The sequence below is a fragment of the Hypanus sabinus genome, chromosome 19, assembly GCF_030144855.1.
Source record: "Hypanus sabinus isolate sHypSab1 chromosome 19, sHypSab1.hap1, whole genome shotgun sequence".
Lineage (NCBI taxonomy): Eukaryota > Metazoa > Chordata > Chondrichthyes > Myliobatiformes > Dasyatidae > Hypanus > Hypanus sabinus.
The window spans coordinates 50,484,943-50,500,957 of record NC_082724.1 but is presented as its reverse complement, the minus strand read 5'-3'; the positions used below and the strand labels follow the sequence as shown (position 1 = coordinate 50,500,957).

At 42.7% G+C, this 16,015-nt stretch overlaps 1 protein-coding gene across 7 annotated transcripts in view; it reads left to right on the top strand.

The window, feature by feature from the left end:
• The window catches only part of itpr1b (inositol 1,4,5-trisphosphate receptor, type 1b), a 531,527-nt gene that overhangs the window by 194,993 nt on the left and 320,519 nt on the right, over nucleotides 1-16,015 (top strand). For all 7 annotated transcript variants that reach the window (XM_059944385.1, XM_059944380.1, XM_059944381.1 and 4 more), the window contains exons 15-19: nucleotides 2,815-2,956; nucleotides 6,264-6,422; nucleotides 7,205-7,377; nucleotides 8,347-8,466; nucleotides 13,587-13,778. In XM_059944385.1, the coding sequence (XP_059800368.1) occupies nucleotides 2,815-2,956; nucleotides 6,264-6,422; nucleotides 7,205-7,377; nucleotides 8,347-8,466; nucleotides 13,587-13,778 (786 nt within the window). The remainder of the gene's footprint in view (nucleotides 1-2,814; nucleotides 2,957-6,263; nucleotides 6,423-7,204; nucleotides 7,378-8,346; nucleotides 8,467-13,586; nucleotides 13,779-16,015) is intronic.

The following is a 16,015-nucleotide window of genomic DNA, read 5'->3' as shown; positions in this document are numbered from 1 at the left end:
ATTTAAATTCCACAGCTATCATGGTGAATTTTAAATCTGTGTCTCCAGATTGTTAGTGCAGATCTCAGGGTTCCTAATTCTTGTTTCAAGAATTTGTTTTTAAGTAGAGATTTATGAATGAAGTTATAAACCAGGATCTTGAAGGAAGTCACCTCTGGATTATTCCTGGTGTCACGTGCTAGTCAGGGTAGGAACAAAAATAGAACAGGTGAATATGTAGCTGTAGAACTGGTAAAAGGGGCAAAATTTCAGGTCAATTTGTAGTTAGTCCAGCAAGTGGAAGGACCATATGGGAACTGGCATTACATAATGTCTGCCAGGTAACTGACCTTTCAGTGGGAAAACAGTTAGAGACAGTGACAACTCTATTTTAAGATAGTTGTAGATCAGGATTAGTGTGGATCTTGCAAAATTGGACCAGGTAAAATTATGAGACTATTAAGCAGGGACGAGGGTAAATTAATTGGGAGCATCTGTTTTTGAGCGCTTCAGTTGTGGAGGGTGTTGGAAGACCAACTGCACAGAGTATGGGTGTGTTACATTAGGGGACAAAAAAGGACACATGGCAAGGTAAGGGAACATTGATGTTGAGAAATGAATTTTGTGAAGAATGAAAAGGAAGCCTTTATAAGGTTTAGGTAGCTGCAATCAAAAAGATCTCAAGGTTTGTAAAGAAGATAGGAAAAAAATCTCAAGGGAATTGGGAAAGCCAGGAGCGCAATGAAAAGTTCTTGGAATCTAATATTAAAGATCATCCCAAAGAATTCTATATACACCCATAAAGAGCAAGATGTTAACTAGGGACAACTTAGCGATAAAGTTGGGAATCTGGGCTTGGAGCGACAGGATGTGGATGAGTTCCTAAATGAGTGCCTTGTATCAGTGTTCACCAAGGAAAAGGATGCGGAGGATAGGGAGATCAGTATAGAGTGTGTTAACATCTTAGGGCATTCCAAGATAAAGGTGTTGGGTCTCCTATAGAGCATTAAGCTGGTTAAGTCTCTAGGGCCTGATGGGATATAACCCAGGTTATTCAGAGAGGTGAGAGTTTTGGGGCTTTGACCTTTTGTCCCCTCTAGCTAAGGTCCTGGAGGGCTGGCAAGGAGCTAATGTTATTCCATTATTCAAAAAAGGAAACGGGGGTAATCCTGGAACTATAGAACAGTGAGTCTTGTGCCAGTGGTACTGAAGTTACTGGAGAGAATTCTTGGGACTAGGCACTTGAAATCCATGTTTGGAAATCTATGGCCAGCTGTGTCTTCTTAAATTGATTAAGATTTTCAAGGAGGTTATTAAAGGTAGATTCATAAACGTTGCCTAAAGGGATCTTAGTAAGGTATTTGACAAGGTCCCTCATGGGTAGCTCATCCAAAAGATTAAGCAGCATGGATCCATGGTGAACTGTTCATATGGATTCAGAATTGGCTTGCCGAAAGAAGACAGAAGCAAGTGGTCCATGGAACTTATTGTGGTTGGAGGTCATGACTAGTGGTCACAGGCCACTTTATATATTAAAAAAAACCCTGTATGAAAATGTACTGCAGATGGGCAGGTTAATAAGTTTACAGACAAGATGATGATTAGTGGTATTTAGTGGCACTGAGGACGGGTAAGTGATGCTGTAGGATACCCTTTAGGATATCAAACTGTAAGGCGACAGTACGCTGTTAATGACAAGACCTTTAACAGTGTTAAATTATAGAGAGATCAGAAGGCCAAGTTTGTACGTCTCTATCTGGCTATGCAGATTGGTGGTGAGAAAGGAACACATGGCATGTTTTCCTTTATTAGTTGATGAACTGAGTTCAAGAATCTGGGTGTTATATTACAACTTTATAATACTCTACTTGGTCTGCCTCTGGAGTATTGCATTCACTTCTGTTGGCCCCATTGGAGTGAAGGTGTGGAGGTGTTGGAGAAGGTGCAGAAGAGTTTTACCAGTTTGACCAGCAGTAGAGGACGTGTATTATAAGGAGAGGTCAGGTGCACTTGCGTTGTTTTCTCTGGAGTGGTGGAGGCTAAGGGAAAAGCATGATGGAGATTTGAGATAATGAGAGGCATAGATAGTTGGCCAATTTTTTCCCCCAGGGTTGAAATGTCCAGTACCGCAAGACGTGCATTTGAAGTGAGAAGGGCAAGTTCAAAGGTGATGTGCGAGACAGGCTTTTTAAACATAGTGGTGGGTGCCTGGAATGCATTGGCGGATGGTAGGGTCAGATACCATAGAGTTTGGTCATGAGGCTTCTAATAGGCACTTAAATGCACAGGAAGTGCATTTAATAGGATATAGATATTGTATAGGCAGGCTGCATTTGATAATAATTTAATTAACTTGGCACAATGTGGGCTGAAGGTCCTGTTTCTGAACTGTACTCTTCTAAGCAAATAAAATTGGTAGTTTTGCTGGACTTGTACACTAATCATCAGCCTTAAAAACAAAGCTGAAACACACTTCTAGTTTGACAGTATTGGCGAAAGGAGAGAAGCAGTTAACTTCAGGTGGAGGACTCTTGCTCACAACTGGAGAAGTCACTTTCTCACTTCAGTGAAGGATGTTTAGCTTGTTTCTGTGCTGACTGGCATGCTGCATATTTCAAGATTTTCTGTTCTTGCTTCAGATTTCTGGCAGATGGATTTGTCTTTTGGTTCCAGAAAATGATTTCCTAAATAACGTCAACTAAAAGTGTGGTTTACATTTTTGGAAAAAGTTGCATGCTAATGTTAAGTTTCCGTATTTGAAGTAGTTTAATCTGCTTGCTAATTCTGCAGTTTATGCTGCCTGGCACTTTATTTTATTATGTGTATTTTAAACAGATTTGTTACAAAGCTTCTGGAAGATTTGGTGTTCTTTGTTGCGGACGTTCCAAATTCGGGTCAAGATGTGCTAGAAGTGGTGATCAATAAACCAAACCGGGAGCGACAGAAACTTATGAGAGAGCAAAATATTTTAAAACAGGTGAGATATTGTGGAAGTTGAGTATTCTCTTCAAAAGTAAATCTTGCAAATAACTTTTAAATGGATTAATCTATACAGAATGCATTTTTTATATAACTGATAAATATTGTGATACAAGGTGTGTATCTATAATCTCGTACTCTCTCTATTCTGACCCTGGTGTGATGCTTTCTTGGGATCTGTCTTTCTAGGACACTGATTAGAATAGCTGTCAGCTTGAGGAACTTCATAGTCTTTGGAAAATGGGATCTGTTTCTGGCACAGTTACATGAAAACAGTAGCAATGAACATGCGCTTGTAGCGACCTCTGCCTCAAGGTTTTGTATGCATATCTCATCGTTAACAAAAAGCAATTCTTCTGAAAATTTGCCAGGTTGATTGAAACCAGGCCCAACTTTGGACCTGATCATCCTACACTCTAGACCTAGCAAGTTTCTGAGTTCCCTTGCAGAACGGTTGGGAAGTGAGAATGTAAAAGCTGCCGCGTTAAGGAAAGAACTTCATCTGTGAGTTTTTTGAAATGTGTCAAATCTATCCCAATTCTTTGGTTCAAGACTGAAATTCTACTGGTCAAGAACTTTGCTCATTCTTGTATCCAAAAATCTAACATAATTGACATCTAGCTGACCTTCACTTCTGGACCAAATAAAGGGTTAAAAAAGAGTTGTAATCTTGGGGCATAACTGAGGATGCCTCCTGTTGTACATTCAGTGGCCACTTTATTAAGTACACCTGCACACCTCTAATGCAGGTATCTAATCAGCCAATCATGTAGCACCAACACTATGCATAAAAGCACGCCGACATGTTCAAGAGGTTTAGTTGTTGTTCTGACCAAACATCAAAATGGGGAAGAAATGTGACGTGAGTGACTTTGACTGTGGAATGATTGTTGGTGGCAGGCTAGTTGGTTTGAGTGGCTCAGACACTGTCGATTTCTTTGGATTTTCACGCACAACTGTTTAAAGTTTAGGGAATGGTGTGGGGGGTTGGGGGGGAACAAAAAGAACATCCAGTGAGCAGCAGTTCTGTGGGTGGAAATGCCTCATTAATGAGAGAGGTTCGAGGAGAATGGCCAGGTTATTTCAAGCTGACAGGAAGGCAACAGTAACACAAATAACCATGTATTATGACTGGGGTGTGTAGAAGAGCATATCTGAATGCAAAACACATCAAACCTTGCAGTGGGTGGGCTACAGCAGCAGAAGACAACAAACATACATTCAGTGGCCATTTTATTAGTTACAGGAGGTACCTAATACTGTGGCCACTGAACGTATGTTTTATGAGTGCAGCTCACTCACGTCGGTGCGATCTGGAAGGCACTGTCAGGCTTCTGAAGACTAGCGACACTCCTCTTCACTTATCTGACATCTGGTACTGATTGGTCCACTAACTAAATAATGGTAAGACCAAAACTCTGGTGTCCCATTCTGTCATCAGTTTCATTTTCCCAGTAACCAACTCCATTGCTGTCCAGGAGAATTCCTTGAAACCATTTCCATTGTTGTCAGAATCGAGAGGTCGGTTTTGGTCGTCGTTTGTGCCATTAACAAAGTCTCTCTATTTGTGCATCTGCAACGTTAGTTGTCTCTGCTCCTGTCTAGGCTCATTTGCTGCTGAAACATTAATGGAGTGTCTGTTACCTTGATTGTCCCGTTGCAGTGTCGGGCAACCTTCCGTCTGCCTACCAGTAACTTGAGATCATCCAGAATGTTACATAAATCCAGAAAGGGGCCGTAACATCAAGGATCCTGCCCACCCTGTTGGACTGCTCATCTCCTCTCTGAGGGGGGGTGGGACAAAGCACTTACACCAGGACCACTAGAAACAAAGCAGTTATTTTCTCTAAGCAGTAAGGCCGATCACTACCACTACCCACCCCCGCACATCCCAACCATCACTATTTTATAATTTCCTGTCGGTCAGTCACCTTGTGTACAGACACTTCTGTCCTTAGCGCCACTTTATAGACGTACAATCAGTCAATACATACAAGCTCTCTTGTGTATTCATATTTATTGTTTTATTATTTTTGTCTTCCTTATCTTACTCTGTTTATTATGTACTGCATCAGATCAGAGTAACAATTATTTTGTTCTTGTTCCCCTTCATAATTATGTGCTGGAAATGACAGCCACACAAAATGCTGGAAGAACTCAGCAAGCCAGGCAGCATCTATGGAAGAGAGTACTGTTGACATTTTTGGCCAAGACCCTTCAGTGTCCAGCTGAAGGTTTCCTGGCCTGAAGAGTCAACTCTGCTGCTTTTCCATAGATGCTGCCTGGCTTGCTGAGCTCCTCCAGCATCTGCAGATTTTCACTTGTTTGTGATTAAACAATCCTGAATCTTGTTTCATGTTACACCAGGTCTGACTTGTGTGTACTCCCCTCTAGCTCCTTGCTAAGTAAATGTTCAATTATAAAATTCTTTACAAACATAACCCTGCTTTTCTATCCCTCTGTTCTGCATAATATCTTCACTCTAATTCTGACCTCCTCTTCATACTCAGATTGAATGATTCCACTTTTCACATCTGTGTCTTGAGTTGCTGAAGGCTTGATCTTCCTTAAAACATCCTAACTCACTTTCCATGCTGCTAAGCATTAATCTGACTTGCTCAACATCCCATATACAACCATACGTGAGGTGGATTTTTTTGCTTTGTAAGGATGCTGTAAATTTCTTCGTTACTATTTTAAAGCTAGTGGTCACGGTCATGTCAAAGTGCAATCACTATAAGGATGTTTGACAGCTCACGTGCACAGCAGCATCCCAAACGCAACAGATAATGACTGAAATAATTTTACTTTATTATTTTGCTTGTGACAGATATTGGCTTCTCCAAAAATGATTAGAATTGTTTATGTCCTGAGAGATCAAATGGAACCGCAAAAGCAGATGACATTGAGCCTTTCTGATTTATAGCCAACTCTGAAGAATTTGTTCAGTTTCAGGATTAACCTCTGTCCTACCTCCTGTGATCAGTTCCTCCACACTAGTCTGCATATTTATTTTAAGTGCCCATTAAGGCTGAAAGTGTATATGGTAAATTTTGCTCTTGTCAATCTATTTGAAACGGCATGCAGTGGCTTTGGCTATTAATCCATATGAACTGCTGCTCCAGGTGACAAGATGGGAAGAAGCTCAAACTCTAAATGACCATTTGTTCATATGCTGCCAAGCAAGGGGGTGGTTTGTTGTTCCTCTCATTTCACTGAAGTTAGCAGTAAACATGGGTAATGTGCAGTTATACTGGACAAGCTAAAGACTCGTGGTTATTGTTGGCTTCTCACTGTCGTTACAGATTTTTAAGCTGCTTCAAGCTCCGTTCACGGACAGTGGTGATGGCCCCATGCTGAGGCTGGAGGAGCTGGGAGACCAGAGGCATGCCCCATTCCGGCACATTTGCAGACTCTGTTACCGAGTACTGAGACACTCCCAGCAAGACTACCGTAAAAACCAGGTACAGGGTCAGAAGTCTAAATCATACTGTGCAGTCAGATCTTAGCTTGAAACTTCCATTCCAAGCATGACTGGTTTGTATAAGTATGCTGATGGGTTGCATTCCTTCCTTGATATATTTTGTTTTTCATTGTCTTAGGTAAAAAGAGCAGAGTTTACTTTCTGTTTAATTGACATGACAACCTTTTTGGTAGGAAATCTTTACTCCAAGTTGCTTTGGAAGAGAGGATGCTCAGAGCTCTTAGACTGTCAGTGACAGTGGGGTTTAGGGAGAGGAGTGATGGTACTTCATGGTATTTGGGTACATTCTAGGCTGTAGGAGAGCACGCTTAAAGGTGCACTCAAGTTTGGTGCAGCTACCACAAAGGCTCTGTGGAGATGGACCACAGACTAAACTCTGTCTGTACGTGGAGGAGAAGCTGATGGGGAAGTCATCCCAGGGGCTGTGGATTAAAGTAAAAGTTTTAACACTATTGAATGAATTGACCATATTACACTAAGAATGGTAAAAAGAATTTTGCACTTTTAAAACTATGAATAAAGTATATTTTGAAATTTGAAACAAAGTCTAATGTTGAATCTCATGACTAAAAAACAAGAAGTCTGTATTGAGATGTTTCCTTGCCAAAGTCCACATGAAAGTTGAAGGGGTTTAGTGGATGGATAAAACATGATTGTTTCTTTCCCTTTATTCTGGTAAAAGCAGAAGAAATTTTTCGGATCCCTTGTTTAGATTCTTCATGGTCCTTGAAGCAACTCCTGTTTGTGTGCTCTGATTTCCAGGAGTACATCGCAAAACAGTTTGGCTTCATGCAGAAGCAGATTGGATACGATGTACTGGCTGAAGACACTATAACAGCCCTGCTGCACAACAACCGTAAGCTCTTGGAAAAGCACATCACGGCAGCTGAAATTGAAACCTTCGTCAGCTTAGTCAGGAAAAACCGAGAGCCGAGGTGAGTTAGTTTGTGGGGAATACAATTCTTTGTCGTTGGGTTAAAGATCGGGAACTGGATGAATACTTGAAAGAAAAGAAATGCCAAGCCATTTGGAAGGAGGTGGGATGAGTGGGGACTAGTAGGTTAGTTGTGTAGAGAGCTGGTATGGCCTCATTTTGTGTAGTCTTCCTATGATTGGTTGAAGCTGTTTGCGGATGAACATTTTTTTAAATCACAAGTTGCATGTCCCCTTGTTGGCCAGCCTAACGTCCCATAATGATGGATGTCTCCCAAGTTTTTTTTCGTCCTGGGCTGCTTTGTTTAAACTGCAGTTTATCTGCCACAGTAAACTCTGAAACTTCATTGAAACTGAGCAACTTATTTTCCTGACTTAATTTTTTTATTGCATGCATTTATCTCTACATTTAACCACAGAATTACTTACTCTTCTGCCACCTGGTTTCAGACCCGTCCCACCTCTTAACTTACTCTTCAACATTTACTTTATTTCCTTACCACAGCTCTCAAGCCCTCATTTAAATAGAAAGATTGGAGAATGAGAAAGAAAGTTTAGCTTCATTTGTTGCATGTACATAGAAGCATACAGAGGAATGTGTTGTTTTTGTCAAAACAACTTGCTAACCCTAACCCTTACACCTTTGGAATGTGGGAGGAATCCCATGCAATCACAGAGTACGTACAAACTCCTCACAGGCATCGAACCCCGATCGAACAGCCAATGCTGAAAAGCATACTTAGCATGACACTGTTGTGCCATCCTCATTTCCCCTTCTTACCTCTCCTCTCCAGGTACCTTGTCCTCCTTCTGAGGCTTATAATTTCCAATTAGTCCTTGGTCCCCCTCCTATACCCAGCAGGAACAGCTGAGTTTGCACTTACTATTATGGCTTAGTATAAAATAACACTAATTTTCTGTAGTTTCAACTGTGTTCTTGTTAAACTAATTGGGGTGTTCCTCATTTCTAGGTTTCTGGATTACCTCTCCGACCTTTGTGTTTCCAACAACACGGCCATTCCAGTTACTCAGGAGCTCATCTGCAAAGCTGTGCTGAACCCAGCTAATGGTGACATTCTCATTGAGACCAAGTACGTAACGATTAAGCAGCTTGTGTTCTTGGGCTGTTATTGTAGAACTTCGGATTTGGTTTGACTGTATGTGTGCTTGACCAGTTTGGGCAGATGACTGTGCACAATTTTACTTTTGACAAGTAATTTGGAGGGTGTAATGACTCAGTATTTATTGCTCATCCCCAATCGACCTTGGAGGGTCTAGCGAGGGGGCTTCCTGAATCTCTGCTGTCTGCGGGGTGAAATGCTTTCACAGGCCCATTCAATAGGTTCTCGTTTGGGGAAATATGAAGACTAATTGAGTACTAATAACTTTTTAGAAGTCTCAGAACCATGTGTTCGCCAGATAGTACATATTGTAACCATGGAATGTTGCTGGTGAGGTAGTGGATGTTGAGACCAGTGAATAAAGTAATTATATCCTGGTTAGTACAGTTGTGATGTCTGCTATCCAGTTCATTATAACATTTGTGCCTTGAAAGCTTTATCTGCATCACTTGACTCCAAACCTGACTGGTGATGGAAATGTGAGGGTGGGAGGGGGTTCCAATTCAGGGCCAGTCTAGCTATGGGTAGCAAGTAAGATCAGGAGCAAGGAGGACGGTCGGGTTCATGGAGTGGGGTCAGACTTCAGGAGCAGAATCTGGATAATGGGATAAGAAGTGGGGAGCAAGAACAGAAGCAGAAATGACATCAGGTTGAGGAGCAGGGTATGGGATAAGACCATAAGACATAGCAGCAGAATTAAGCCATTCAGCCCATCAAGTCTGCTTCACCATTTCATCATGGCTGATATATTATCCCCCTCACCTGCATTCTCCTGCCTTCTCCCTGTAATCTTTGACACCCTGCCCAATCAAGAATCTATCAACCTTGAAATATACCCAGTGATTTGGCATCCAGAGCCATCTGTGGCACTGGATTCCACAGACTCACTTATCCTCTGGCTAAAGAACTCTCTCCTCATCTCTGTTCTAAATGGACCTCTCTCTACTCTGAGGCTGTGCCCTCTGGTTCTTGACTCCCCCACTATAGGAATCATCCTTTCCCACATCCACTCTGTTGAGGCCTTTCACTTTTCAATAGGTTTCAGTGAGATTCCCTCCCCACCATTCTTCTAAGCTACTGCAAGTGAAGGCCCAGAGCCTGAAGCACACCTTCTACATTGACCCTTTCATTACTGGAATCAATCTCGTGAACCTCATCGGGGTCCTCTCCAGTGGCAGCTCATCTTTTCTTGGATAAGGGACCCAAAACTGCTCTCAATACTCCAAATGTAGCCTGACCAATGCCTTTATAAAGCCTCAGCATTATCTTCTTGATCTTGTATTCTTATCCCCTTGCACTGAATGCTCACATTGCATTTGCTTTCCTTATCATCGACTCAAGCTGCAGGTTGACCTTTAGGGAATCCTGCAAAAGGGCTCCCAAGTTCTCTTGTTCCTATGTTTTTTGAATTTTCTCCCCATTTAGAAACCAGTCTATGCCTTTATTCCATCTACCAGGGTGTGTGACTGTACACTTCCATACACTATATTCCATCTGCCATTTCTTTACCCATTCCCTTAAAATGTCAAAAAGCTCGCTACTTCCTCAACACTACCTGGCCCTCCATCTATCTTTGTATTGTCATCTGGAAATATGGCCCATAAATCATCAATTCCTTCCTCCATATCATTGGCATACAGCACAAAAAAATACAACCGAAACTGTGACCCATACAGAACACCACTAGTGACCAGCAGCCAACCAGAAAAGACCCCCTTTCTCGCCATTCTTTGGCTCCTGCCAGTCAGCCAATCTTCAAACCATACAAGTATCTTTCCTGGGTAGGAACTCATCTGCGATACTCTGTCAAAGGCCTTCTGAAAATCCAAGTTCACAACATCCACTAGCTCTTCTTTGTCTATCCTGTCTGTTATTTTTTCAAAGGATTCCAACGGATTTGTCAGGTATGATTTTCCCCTTAAGGAAATCCTGCTGACATAGCCCTATTTTATCAGGCACCTCCAAGTACCCCAAACCTCATCCTTCATAATGGACTCCAACATCTTCCCAACCACTGAAGTTAGGCTAACTGGCCTATAATTCCCTTCTGCCTCTCTACCTCCCTAAAGAGTGGGGTGACATGTGCAGTTTTCCAATCCTGTGAAACCATTCCAGAATACAGTGATTTTTGAAATATTACAACTAATACCACACACTCAAGTCAGCTAATTTGGAGTTTAATCCATCTGGTCCAAGCGACTTATCTACCATCAGACCTTTCAGCTTCCCAAGCACCTTCTCCTAAGTAATAGCAACTGCACTCACTTCTGTCCCCTGACACTCTTGAATTTCTGACATGCTGCTGGGGCCTTCCAAAGTGAAGTCTTACATAAAATGCTTATTAAGTTTATCCCCCATTGCTACCACTCTAGTGTCAATTTCTAGCGATCCAATATCCACTCAGGTCTCTCTTCTTCGTATTTCTGAAAAAGCTTTCAAGTATGCAGATGAGGTGACGGGACTGAGACTGGGCCCGGCCCTGTGGTGGAGCTCTGTCACCCTGTTATGAAGCAGCTGCCCAGTCTGATTGCGGAGCTGAGCTCTTCCGGAGCCTGGCTCGAAGCCTGTTCTCCACTGGCAGCTGGCAGCGAGCAGCTTTCCTTGGGAGAGGCTATGACAGGCCAAGGGAAGGGACTGGTGTCAGGAAGTACAATCATTTGGCATAGAATACCCGCAGCACTTGCACAGCTAATTCAGTTCAGTTCCTGGTCATTGCTGGGATCTGTCAGCGGTCACATTGAACGCCCCTGTGGATATGTCCTTCACTCGCTTCTCAAGGTCTTTCAGATACTTGTGTTGCCAACATATTACTTACTAACTTTTAGCCCAAGGCTGAGAATCATCTTGTTTAAAAAAAAGCCTGTGTATTATCATTAGCCTTTTCTTTTGTGACATTGCTTGTGAAGCTAAAGAGTTGTGAAGTGGGCTATCTTGGTCCGTCGTGTTCGGTTTGGATTTGATAGATTTCACTCAGTTCACAGGGGTTGCAAGGTTCTGCCGAAGCTGTACCTTATGAAATGCATTCTGTACCTGAATCGCTATTCAAATTTGGTGGGGGGCGGGGTGCGCGTGCGCCCTTGACTCCTGGTCGAGTTGTCGGGGGCGCTGTCATGACAAGCTTTTTGCACCGATCTTTTTGGAGATTGCTCATCGTACGGCGTGTCTTGGGCATCTGAAACTTGGCTGAGCCCATCCCTCTCCATCCCTCTCAAGGTCGAGTTGCTAATTTGACACAACCCAAGCATGGATGGAGAGTGTGCAAGGGAGCTGGCCAGATTTGAACTCGGGACCTCTCGCCCCGAAGTCCAGCGCTGATGCCACCAAGCTGGCTATATACACATAAACTTGCACCTATCAAACCTTCACTCAACCCTTTTTGTTTTTAACAAGAAGAATGACTTCAGCTGTTTAGCCATGTTGCTGACTTCTGTTTTATCCACTGTGATCAGAATGGATTCAGAATTTGGCAGACCAAGAACTGGGGTGATCCCTGAACTTCATTGTTCAGGAGGCTGCGAACACCATGTCAGAATTCCCTGAGACTTCCTGCGTTATCATGCCCAAAATTAGATCTAAAATTGGTTTCGCTTCCATCATTAGTAGCCTTTCATCATTAGGATTAACCTTCACGTAACAGTAACATTGAAATCGGTCACACTGCTCAACATAAAGAATCTGCAGGAATGCAGTGGGTCAGGCGGCACCTTGAGAGGGAAGTAGGCAAATGACATTGGTAATCGCGGCCTTTATCAGGACTGAGTCATAAATGAACCACTGAGTTCCTCAGTGTAGCCCCAGATTTCCAGTATCTGCATTGCGTCTCCACCCAGCCTAACAGTTCACATTTAAAGTAACTGTTGATGACCACTGTTCCCTTTACGAAAATGCTCATCTTCAGGAGTCCTAATGCCAGTTCACTTTTGTTAGAGTCCACATTATAGTGCAGGAATATGCAGAGACGCACATCTGTGGCAAGGACGGGTTAGTGTTTTTGTAAATTCTTCTACATGAGATTGGTTTATTTTCACACGTCCTTGAGTATAGTGGGAAAAGCTCTGTGCCAGCTAGGCAGATCATACCATCCAGAATTATATTGAGATGGTAAAAAGGAAAACAAATGCATTGCAGTGTTGCAGTTACAGAGAAAGTATTGTGTCAGTAGGTAAATAAAGTGTAAGGGTTATGCTATAGTTGTTTGGGAGATGACGAATTCATTTTTAGTGTATGAGAAATTGATTCTAGAATCTGAAAGCAGCAAGATAGAAGCAACTTTACACACGAGAACACGACGCTGCATATTTTAGAATATGCTGTTGAGTTTAGAATAGATTTGGGACCATTGCCACTTTTCTCTGTTCAGCAATGTTCATAGCTAAAACGCATGGAATTGGTGCTGTCCATCAAATACGCATTGGCATCCTACGTACTCCCATTTTAATCCTCCCATCAACTGCCCCAGATTATCTATACTGGTACAATTTAGAATGGCTAATAGATCTGTCAACCTGCACATCTTTGGGCCATACCAGGAAACCTGTGCTGTCCCAGGGTGAATATGCAAACACCACACATACAACCACACAGGTTGCTGGAGACCTGAGGCAGTCTCTGCACCACTGTGCCATTATGTTAACATGGCTAATGAAATGGGCATTGTTTATCCTATTCAGTGGTTAAGTTATTGCACAAACTTATGAATTACACACTCAAAGTAGTTGGCCAGATCAGTTCCCAAATTATATTCACGATGCTGCCTGTTATCTGCTCACGAGTATATAATTTGCAACAAAACTTTACTCAAGGCTAGATTTTCTTGTTCAGAAGGGATGTAGTCTAATATTCTAATTCACTAAGCACTCATGTACAAATATAATAACAATTGTATTTACTTTAATCACATTATAATCCCTCAGTGCAATAGTTCAAACCCTACTTTTACGTTTGAAATAAATGTGATTCATTTTTAAATGAGCACCTTAATCATGTTTTGGGGGTGAAATAGTCTGTCAATACAGTGTGTTTATTGCGTTAACCCCTCTATGAACTGGAGGTCCATTGTTTTCCCTCTGCTTTGCCAACTCTTATTACAGGCTGGTTCTCTCCCGAGTGGAGTTTGAGGTGGAGAATGGTGGCGAGAGCCGTCTTGAGGTTGGTGAGGATGAGGAAGTGTGGCTCTTTTGGAATGACAGCAGCAAAGAGCTGCGCAGTAAAAGTATCCGAGAATTAGCCCAGGATGCCAAAGAGGGCCAAAAAGAGGACCAGGAAGTCCTCAGTTATTACAGGTATGTCTTCCTTCGCAGACTGCAACAAGGTATAGTAGGAAATGTAAATGTGCTGCCTCTCAGCTTTTGGGGTCTGGGTTCAGTCTTTACACCAGGTGCTGGTGTACATTTCTCGGTTACCATGTTGGTTTCTGCCGGGTGTCTTATTTTCTTTTAACACTACAAAGGTGTACTGGTTGGTAAATATGCTGGTGTAATGTGCTCATAAGTGAATTGGATTGATGTCATTTCTTACATCCTTCATGTACATGAGTAAAATGTCTCCATCTAAATGTGCAATATGCAATTTATAGTAATTCATAATTGTATGTACAACAGATTGTATGTCAATATCAGATAGAAATAAAATTCTGTCAGCATGAATTAATCAGTCTGATGGCCTGGTGGAAGAAGCTGTCCCGGAGCCTCTTGGTCTTGGCTTTTATGCTGTGGTACCGTTTCCCGGATGGTAACAGCTGGAACAGTCTGTGGTTCGGGTGACTCAGGTCCCCAATGATCCTTCGAGCCCTTTTTACACACCTGTCTTTGCAAATGTCCTGAATAGTGGCAAGCTCACATCTACAGTGGCTGTCTACACCACTCTCTGCAGAGTCCTGCGATTAAGGGAGGTACAGTTCCCATGCCAGGCAGTGATGCAGCCAGTCAATTGTGCCCCTGTAGAAAGCTTTTAGGATTTAGAGGCCCATACCAAACTACTTCAACCATCTGAGGTGAAAGAGGGTCTGTTGTGCCTCTTTCACCACACAGCCTGTATGTACAGACCATGTGAGGTCCTCTGTGTTGTGTATGCTGAGAAACGTATAGCTGTTCACCCTCTCAGCCCCAGATCGATTGATGTCAATAGGGGTCAGTCTGTCTCCATTCCTCCTGTAGTCCACAACCAGCTCCTTTGTTTTTGCGACGTTGTGGGAGAGGTTGTTTTCATGACACCACCATGTCAGGGTGGTGACTTTCTTCTCTGTAGGCTGCCTCATTATTATTTGAGATTAGGCCAATTAGTGTAGTGTTGTCAGCAAATTTAATTAGCAGATTGGAGCTGTGGGTGGCAACACAGTCATGGGTATTCAGAGTAAAGGAGGGGGCTCAGGACACAGTCCTGAGGAACATAATCGAAGGGGTGTTGGTGGGCATGTGAGGGCAGATGAGTTGCAGGTGATAGGAAGAGAAAAGTGAGAATGGGATTGTTCTGCCGATACGCACCACAGGTCTGATGGGGCAAATGCCCTTCTTTAATTGGAATAGTTTACATCACGATGGAAACTTTAGAGCCTTGCACTGTGGTAGGAGCTCATTTCTGGGACATACACCTAAGTCAGAAAGCTGAGAGTTCAAATCTCATTTGCTGTCTTGAGCAGAAAAGAGCCTGTATTCCAACTGAGGGGGCCGCATTATTGTTAGTTCTGACTTTTGGAGGTGGTGATAAGTTGAAGCACCACTTGCCTTTGCAGTTGGATGTAAAAGGAGCCACTGTACAATTACTAATCTTTAACAGTGTTGATGAGCAGAGGGGTACAAGTTTACAACTCCGTGAAGGTGGCTGCGCAGGTTAATAAGGTGGTTAATGCCTTTATTAGTCAAGGAATTGTGTTCAAAAGTCAGGGAGTTATGCTGCAGTTAGGCCACTTCCGGAGTATTGTAAACAAGAGACGATCAGCAGGTCCTGAAATCCAAACAACACACACAGAATACAGGAGGAACTCAGCGGGACAGACTGCATCTATGGGGGTGGGGGGCAGGAGTGCAGTCGATGTTTCGGGCCGAGTTGTGCCAAAGGGTCTCCGGCCAAAACGTCAACCGTACTTTTTTTTTTCCACAGATGCTGCCTAGCCTGCTGAATTCCTCCAGCATTTTGTCTGGAGTATTGTATACAGTTCTGATCACCCCATTATAGGAAGAGTATTGAGGCTTTGGAGAAGGTGCAGAAGAGGTTTACCACGAATTTGCCTGGATTAGAGGGCATGTGCTTTTAACAAGAGTTTGGACAAACTTGGGTTGTTTTCTTTGGAGTGGCGGAGGCCAAGGAGAGATCTGATAGAGGTTTATAGGATTGAGAGGCATAGATTGAGTAGACAGGCACTCTTTTTCAATGGTTGAACACTCTTTTTCAATGGTTGAAATGTCTAATACCAGAGGAATGCATTTAAGATGAGAGAGGTTAATTTCAAAAGAAATGTTGGGGTGGAAGTATTTTACAGAGTGCTAAGTGCCTGTAGTAGAGGCAGAAACATTAGAGACTT